The sequence below is a fragment of the Brassica oleracea genome, chromosome C4 (genome assembly GCF_000695525.1).
Source record: "Brassica oleracea var. oleracea cultivar TO1000 chromosome C4, BOL, whole genome shotgun sequence".
In the NCBI taxonomy this organism is placed as follows: Eukaryota; Viridiplantae; Streptophyta; class Magnoliopsida; order Brassicales; family Brassicaceae; genus Brassica; species Brassica oleracea.
Genome location: NC_027751.1, coordinates 2,896,154 through 2,905,027, shown reverse-complemented (window position 1 = coordinate 2,905,027; position 8,874 = coordinate 2,896,154). Strand labels below are relative to the sequence as shown.

Here is an 8,874-nt window from a genome sequence, read left to right as displayed (position 1 = left end):
ATATATGATATGGGTTTTATTCGAAATAGACTTTTTTGCAAGTTGCTATCAATTATTGTCATGATACAATCCATTTGGCTTTGGCTGAAGAAATCCAACGTCTTAAAGAATAACTTATAAAATAATGTAGATGAGTATGTTGTGGGATATTGAAGATGTGCCTTAGAGAACACGTAACTGATAATTTTTGTCACTTTAACGTTAATACTATTTTTAAAACCATTAATGTTAATAAATTCAGTATTTAATAATGTAATTGGATAGGTTTTTTTTTGTTTAAGTTAAATGTATACCACTCCGATAGAAAACTAATTAATTTTGTTTATAATCTTCACTTAGAAAACATACTTCCCATGTTTCTTAAAAAAAATGTCATTTAGAATTGTATTTTCGTGCCGTTTAGTATTTTCAATGCGGAATTTTAAATAAATTTTCATTTTTAACTTCATTTTGTTAGTGAATTAATTAAAAAGCAAAATTTTTAGTGTGTGAAAAAAGAATAAAATAGAATTTTAAGTGATTTCTTAATGCGTGAAAATTTTTCCAGTGACACTTTTATTAAATACAAGAAGTATATTTATTGTTTACAAAGATTTACTTATGATGAAAACAAAAAAAATGTTACTATTTAAATGGACAGATATATAGAAATTTCATATAAATGCTAATCTGTAACTACAAAAGCACTTACAAATTTCTTAACATTTTTCAAATGTTTTTACGAATCTTTGACAACAAAAATAAACAAACAATTGATTACGTTATCATAAATAAAGACACTGTCCTCATAGCAAATTAAATTTAAACTTCTGCGTCTGGCCATACGGTGTTACGGTTTACACATAGCTCGACAACTTCACATTCACTGACAATGATCTAATAAAAACCGATGACACCACCACTGGGAAAATCAAACACACCCCACCCTCGCCGTATATTCATAAATTGATATGATTAACAAATTTTAAATTAACACAGAGGCCTAATATGAACGGAAACCAACCAAAGTTTTTTTTTGCTGAAACCAACCAAAGTTTCCCCACATCAGCCTGTAAATTATTACAAAGTCAACAAAAACTTCAACAAATGCACAAATCCACTTGAAATCTGACATACAACATTATCATCGCGGTTAGATCACCTCATATAACAAAAAAAAATATTGAATGCCCACCAAATTTTCCGCAAACGAATAAATAATTCCAAAACATTCAAATCTCCCAAAAGAAGCTCACTTAAAACATTCCTCAACCAGTAGAAATGGAAGCATGGAAACCAATTATCAGAAAGCATCTAAAGAGTTCAGTTCTAAAACCTCATGTCCCGCAACTACGATTTAAAAAAAAAAAAATATTTAAGGGTTTCAACTTCAACACCAGCTCCTACCATCCCAGTTCATTACTATAATAAAAAGTTCAAATCATAACTGACTAGAAACACTTATTAAACATATAATCACCATACATTCCAACATCCTTAATCAATATATATAATCTCAGCCCACCAACTTCAAACACTACAGTGGAAGAACTCAATTATTGGACCACAACATGAAAACTCTAACCACCACACTAGCTTAGCACATATATAAGTCATTTTTATCTCTTTACAAAACAACCTAAGTTCAGAAGTGGCAATCGATAATGGAATAAAAGCGCCATCGTTGACCTTAAAAACCTAATAAGTATATATAATTTTGACATTATCCTTATCATGGCCATGTTAGCCATTGCCACGCTAGCACCTCTCTGTACTTGCATTTAAAACACTAGCTCCTCTCTTTCTTTCAATTCCAAATATTGCTAAAGTATATTCCTCAAAGATTTAATTTGCAATTTTAACAAAATTTCAAACATCATCGTAAATTATTATTTATTTTTTTGAAACACCATCATCATAATGTTTTTAGAAATAATATGAAGAAACAACACACAAACATGTGCAAAAAACAATTCACCAAAATAAACCTCCCCCAAGCCCTATTGTTTACAAACAACATTAGGCTACAAGTTCTCAACATCCTTATACTATACATAATATTAAAATGATCTCTGGCAACTCAACGCTCATCAGAGCAATTAACAACGACACACAGGCCAAGGAGATCTACGGAATCGTCAAAAATATCCAACAAAACACCTCTGTTTTCGTCGATATCTCCTTCAATCATCTCCCCCGTGTTCACCTTGGGGAAGGCGATTTACTAGCAAAACAAACCCTACGGGACCTTTCTGTTTCCAACCCGTTGGTGGGCTTTTCTGTTTTTAACCCGTTGGTGGGTATGCGTAATTTCGACCCGTTGGTGGGTTTGACCTCTTCGGCCGAGGCTTTTTAGTTTTTATGAAGTATTTAGTTGACAAAAAAATTAAAAATTGGCAAATATCATAGCTAAATATTGTTTCACTATTGGAAAATATCAGAGTTTTTGCTTAATATTTTCCACAATTTCATAGTAACATTCCCCTTTCTTTCATTAATCTCCTCTTTATGCCATTAAAGACAACCCTGAGCCAAAACATTTACTATGTTACATCCACTATATTTACGATACACACATTACATAAAACTTTACACTAGCATGCCAAACACATAAAATACAACCATATTAAAAGCTCTATATCTATTGACAATGAAAATTATCCAACCAAAACATAAATTTTAAACCACCAGTTATATCATAAAAACATAGAATTCTCATAACTTGGACCACTCGTTTAAGGTATTTTACAATGGTCCGGTTAATTATGTAGGTGGATGCTGGGCCCAAATTAACCGAGGCCTAATGTTAGGCCCGTTTAAAGAAAATAGGGTTAACAATTAAAACCCTAAAACCCATTTTGATTCACTCGTCTTCTTCTTCTTCTTCTTCTTCTTCTCTGCGCCGCGCTCTCTATCTCACTTCCTCTCAAAGTAAGCTTCTTCGATCTTCCTCGTATACTTTCGTCTCGAAACATAAGTGTTCTCCTGTATCCAGTGATAAGCTCACTTCCTAGGTTTTGTATACATGTTTTAGATTGACAAGCCAATTTGTTCATTTTTCTACTGTAGAAATCTTACATAGCTATGGAATCGTGTAATGTCTTGTCTAGCTGATTGAAAAAAAAAACCTTACTTTAATTTATAGCTGTTTGGTTTCAGTCATTACATCAATGTTTCTGCTTATTGTTATGCTCAAAGGTTGTCTCTTTGGTTTACTGTTTTGGTTGGAAAGCTTATGTTTTTTTGCTTTGTTGTGTTAGGAGAAATGGCTGAATCCAAAGTGGTGGTTCCAGAGTCTGTCCTAAAGAAGATCAAGAGGGAAGAGGAATGGGCATTGGCTAAGAAACAGGAAGCTGCAGCTGCTAAGAAGAAGAGCGTTGAGAACAGGAAGCTTATCTTCAAGAGAGCTGAGCAATATGCTAAAGAATACGCAGAGAAGGTTAAATAATATGACTTTTCTCTGTTGATGGTTGGTTGTTCTGATGAATAGACTCTCTTTTTTTTTTACTCAATTGTTTTAGGATAATGAGTTGATCCGTTTGAAGCGTGAGGCTAAGTTGAAAGGAGGGTTCTACGTTGACCCTGAGGCTAAACTGCTCTTTATCATTCGTATCCGTGGGTATGTTGTTGATCTTCTCTTACAGAAGTATGTTCCAAGACAGTTTCTGTTCGTTTCCTTACATGAATGTTTTTGTGTGTGTTTTGCAGAATCAACGCTATTGACCCAAAAACCAAGAAGATTCTGCAGCTCTTGCGTTTGAGACAAGTAAGTCTTAAAGTCTCCTAAGTTCATCTAGTCTCAGACATCATATGATTATCACTAGATATGTCTGTTAACTTGTGTGTACGCATGTGTACAGATCTTCAATGGTGTGTTCCTTAAGGTGAACAAGGCAACCATCAACATGTTGCGTCGTGTTGAGCCTTACGTGACTTACGGGTAATCTGATTCTTTCTTCTCCCTCTATGGTAACCACAAGAATCTGCTCTAAGTGTGAAATGATAACTTTGGTGTAGATACCCAAACTTGAAGAGTGTGAAGGAGCTAATCTACAAGAGGGGTTTTGGAAAGCTGAACCACCAGAGGATAGCACTCACCGACAACTCCATAGTGAATGAAGCTCTAGGAAAGCACAACATCATCTGCGTGGAGGATCTGATCCACGAAATCATGACCGTTGGACCTCACTTCAAAGAAGCCAACAACTTCCTTTGGCCATTCCAGTTGAAGGCGCCACTCGGTGGGCTCAAGAAGAAGAGGAACCACTACGTTGAAGGTGGTGATGCTGGAAACAGAGAGAATTTCATCAACGAGCTTGTCAGGAGGATGAACTGATGAAATAACTTTCCTTCTATCATCTTTCCCCCGTTTCATAGTTTTTGTTTTGTTTGGATTGGATATGAGTTGCTTTGTTTTGACCGTGTGATGATCTTAGTCGAATACAATCTTTGATTAATAAACTTTGTTTTTGAAAATCTTAGTTGGTCACTTATTTGAGCCGGTTTGGTTTTGTTAGTATTTTGGTTGAATCACTTAGCAAGCTGGGCCAAAGATTATGCAGCGACTGTAAAGGAACCTATTGAGACGAGGATTGTTCAACGACAAGCATTCTTATTTAAGACACTCCAAACATTTTGGCTTAATGAAAGAAACAGACATTGATATAAAGCCTTCTGGAAATTTCTGTTTACTGAGAACAGAGATCGGCAATGTGTCGCACTTTCTTCTCTCAAAGTACTCTATTTTTTTGGGTTCTAGGTTTGACACAAAGCTACTGCTAGAGAAACTCAGGGAAAACTTATCTTCAATGGTGATTTAATACACCATAACAACTGCAATCCATGGTTGTATGGTCCAATCAACCATTCTCTTTGGCAAAAAGACCTGAGTTCTCACTCCCTGACGGTGATCAGTTTACAAACACTACCTCATTTGAGCCAGTTTAGTTTTCTCAGCACTAGGTTGATTTACATAGCAAGGAGCATTCTTTTATAATCCCCACTTCATATAAATCACGAAATCCAACATTTTGGTCTTAGGAATGAAACAGACAACATGAGGATATCAAACTGATTTTGTGTTTAAACAGACAACATGAAGGGAGGAAACAAGTGAGAGCGTTTGAGATGGGATAAAGACAACCAGTACATCAAGTTGTTTGACTAGAGAGGAAGAGAGCTTTTCATTTTTTTTTCTCCATCATTCCTCTGCAGCACTAGCTGCGTTAAGGTCCACACTTAGATCCAGTTCCTGCAACACAAAAAGTGATCACTTCCAGCTAGCAGAAGATGTGGGGTTAATCAACAAATCAGATATTCGAGCATTACCTTGCCGGTGATAAGTTTATACATGTTCAGCACATCAACAACAGTAGTATCAAAGTGTGTTGTAGCATCGTAACTCTGTTTAAGACGGGAGTTAAAAAAGTTTTTATTAGAAACAATCTAACTTTAAGATGCTCACAGAAAAAGGCTTTAAGTGAACAAACCGTTGAAATGAAGCAGTTGTCCAAAGTGGGTTCGTTGACAGGCTCGTATCTATCATAGATGTCGAAGAACAGCTCATCAACTTGACCAAGAAGGTCGATTCCAGGCTTCAGCTCGGTCTGTGGGTTGTCAGTCTCTGCGTCTGTCGACACAAATGCTATGAATTTTCCCTTGGGAGCAACGTTGTGGGAATACGAACAGCAGAAGACATACCTGTCAATTTACAATCAAAATGTTATCATGAGACGGTGAATCAAACATCAATTGACTCAATATTTACACACGGCCAAGTTCTGTAGAGTAGTTGTATTATAACCAAGAAAACAATATTGTTGTAATGTACTAATGAGAAATCAGGAAACATTTACAATTTACTTATCAGCTTCAAGCGTGAAACAATTGATAAGGTATTCAGACGTAGCTTAGCTACCTACTTTAGTGAATAATATAAGAACCTGAAGTTTCAACTCCTTTCTGCCATTAAGACTCAGTAAGACTCATCATTCAGACAAACCTCAGCTACCACAGGGAATAATATATACGGACCTAACGTTTCAATTCCTTTCAGTCATTAAGACTCATTTACTTATATTAGTGGACGATTAAGAGAACTAACATGTCTGATTTGCGGCCCAATTGCTTTTGAGGTAGGATGACTTGCACCGAGTGAGAATCATTGGTGTTTGGAATAGGGTGGCTCATAATGGCAATCGCCCTAGCAACCCTCCCAATCTTCCTCACCTGTTTAAATAAGAAGTTAAAACATATCAAACATACTCCTAACATAAATAACCAGAAGATATGTGATTATCAGTCTTTACCTTGTTGGGCAGGTAAGAAGGATCGCAGACAACTTTCTTGCATTTGGCAGTCTCTCCCTCAGATGTAACACCCATAACCTTACCTTCCTCATCGAACTCCACCTGTTATAAAAGCAACAGTTAATGGCGTCACAATTTCTCTTTCTGTAAGCAGCAGAATCAGCAAAACAAAGAGCTGAAGGAAGCCGAAGATATATACCTTGCACTCAGGTTTATTCAACATGTAAGTCCCACCATAGACAGCACTAAGTCGTGCAAACGCCTGAAACAAGTAGAATCCAGAAACTATAATCCAAAAACATCAAAAGAGTTGAACCAACCGAACGAAGCATGTATTAAAAGAATAACCTGAGGCAATTCTCCCAACCCATAGAGAGGATAGATATACGGTGAACCTCCTTGGAAACGTGCAAGTGATTCAGCGTAGAGCTGAAAAAAAAAAATTCAAGCAACACTGTCAAAACAAGACTTTTATAACAAGGGGATCAAAACTATTTAAAGTCCAATGAGAGCAGTTTACTACCTTCATTCTCATCACAGTATCATAAGCAGGTTGATGGAGATGGCTATCATTACTGTGAAGTGCCACAGCATGACCAATAAAGTCAATAGTGTTTTCATCAAGACCAAATTTCCTGTAAAAAAAAAATAAAATAATAATATCTAAACTGTTAGTAGCAGATACTCTAAAATCAGATACTGACAATAGAACATCAGCTTACGCAATCAACTCCTTGGTTGTAACTCTCTTCAAATCCACTCCATCATGTGTTTTCGGATCCTTCTCATCGTATTCCTGAACGTAGCTGAAGAACTTTCCAGCACGACGTTTCTCAAAAATACCCATAAGAGAAGATTTGAGGGCCTCCACTGGAGTTGCTGGCACCTTCTGAACCTGTAAGGTATTATCAAAACGGTTAAAAGTGCAGAAAAAAAAAGCCTCAATCAGCTCTGTGAAAAGGCTTGTACCTTGCCTTTGACGAAGACGTAACTCCCATCAACAGCTTTAAAAGACAAGTACTTGGTCACATCGGTATGAATAAGGACACGAACAAGCTTCCCATTCGCCATCATAAACTGATCCACCACAACAACGAAAGATTAACACTTCTAGTAGTAGTAACAATGAAGCTAGACTTAATATCAAAACCTTGGGCATCATGTCAACATTGTAGTCTCTGCTAGAACCTAAATGAGCAGGAGCCTTGTCTTCTCCCCTAAACTTCTTCCACAGCTGCAAAAACAAAACAAAACAAAAAGTAACATCATCAAGTCAACAACACCAAAAATTTAATCTTTTTAACATAAACATGAGAGAGCGTATTGGACCTGATTGAGATTAAGTGAAGTTGACTCTCCACCGTAGTAGTCATTCCTGTCCATGTGAAGTACCTAATTTGAACAAAAGATCACATCTTTAGCTAAGTGAAAGACAAAGATCCAGCTAATCTATAGGCAGATCGGGAAGTTGGAGCTAATAGGAGATATAGTCGTCCGTCACTGAGATCGGATCACCTTGATGCCATCGACGGAGAGGAGGCCACTGAGGATGCACTCCTTGAGACCAGTACCGAGAACGATAACTTCGTACTCTTCATCCATGATTGGCTGATCGCTGAAGAAAGAGAGGGACTTTTTATTTTTTGGTAGGAGGAGGCGACCGTATAGAGAGATCGGTGGGTGATGACGTCTATTAGAAATACAGATAGAGAGAGAGATGCTTTGCTTTTACTTTGTTCAATTACTTTCGAATAAATAAAAGGAAAAAAAAGACAAAAATAGCACTTTATGAAGTTTATGTTCCTAAAATAGCACTCAAGTTCAAAAGTCACAAAAATAGCACTTAATGTTTTATCAAAAGTCACAAACTTAGGGTTTAGAGTTAAAGGGTGGGGTTTAGGATTTAGGGTTTAGGGTTTAGGGTTTAGAGTTTAGGATTTAGGGTTTAGGGTTTAGATTTTAGAGTTTAGAGTTTAGGGTTTATGGCTTATGGTTTAGGGTTTAGGATTTAGAGTTTAGGGTTTAGGGTTTAGAGTTGAGAAATGAGGTTTTGGGGATAAGATTACAAATTTTGAAAAATAAAAAAATTAAAATTTTCAAAGGATAAACTTAGAAAGGTGCTATTTTGGTCATTTTAGTTTTTGAGTGCTATATTTGTGATATAAACTTAGAAAAGTGCTATTTTGGAGATTTGCCTTAAATAAAATCTTCTTTTTTTTTATTTTTTAAAGTTTTTTTTTTTGCGGGTAATTAACTAAATCATTTTAGTTTCTTTTCTATTATTTTTTAGGGTTTTTCCTATTTAATTACGTGTAAAGACAGATAAAACAAATATTATTGCTATTGGAAATTTATCGTGAAAGTTATGATTTTGAGATATTTTTAAAAAAAATCAAGCAGTAATTTAGGCAAGTGATGACATTAAAAATAGACCTTTGACGTTGTTTAGTTCACTTTTTACATGCTATTGGATTGTGTTATATTTTCAACTAAAGTTTAGTTGTATTTTTCTTCTTCTTTTATAATCTTTTAGTTATTGATTTATTACTTAAATGTTGAACTCTGGTTTGTTGACATTGTGTTCGGT

General features: G+C 35.7%; 2 protein-coding genes across 3 annotated transcripts; one reads left to right on the top strand and one right to left on the bottom strand.

Moving 5' to 3' along the window:
* The first annotated feature begins 2,841 nt into the window (after nt 1-2,841).
* LOC106337218 (60S ribosomal protein L7-3) lies at nt 2,842-4,472 on the top strand. Of its 2 annotated transcripts, none has more exons than XM_013776285.1 (6): nt 2,842-2,910; nt 3,240-3,418; nt 3,501-3,598; nt 3,688-3,745; nt 3,840-3,919; nt 3,997-4,472. In XM_013776285.1, the coding sequence occupies exons 2-6, from the start codon at nt 3,245-3,247 to the stop codon at nt 4,313-4,315; spliced, it is 729 nt and encodes a 242-aa protein (XP_013631739.1). In that variant the 5' UTR covers nt 2,842-2,910; nt 3,240-3,244; the 3' UTR covers nt 4,316-4,472. The 2 variants fall into 2 exon arrangements, with proteins under 2 accessions (XP_013631739.1, XP_013631740.1); XM_013776286.1 differs by lacking the exon at nt 2,842-2,910 and adding an exon at nt 2,926-2,993.
* A 474-nt stretch (nt 4,473-4,946) lies between these two features.
* On the bottom strand, nt 4,947-8,013 carry LOC106342935 (guanosine nucleotide diphosphate dissociation inhibitor 1). Its single transcript, XM_013782002.1, has 13 exons — nt 7,803-8,013; nt 7,617-7,679; nt 7,438-7,521; nt 7,257-7,364; nt 7,010-7,182; nt 6,811-6,922; nt 6,636-6,716; nt 6,487-6,549; nt 6,288-6,389; nt 6,083-6,207; nt 5,469-5,679; nt 5,308-5,382; nt 4,947-5,230 (listed from the first exon to the last, which is right to left on the bottom strand). The coding sequence occupies exons 1-13, from the start codon at nt 7,887-7,889 to the stop codon at nt 5,180-5,182; spliced, it is 1,335 nt and encodes a 444-aa protein (XP_013637456.1). The 5' UTR covers nt 7,890-8,013; the 3' UTR covers nt 4,947-5,179.
* Nucleotides 8,014-8,874: the final 861 nt, after the last annotated feature.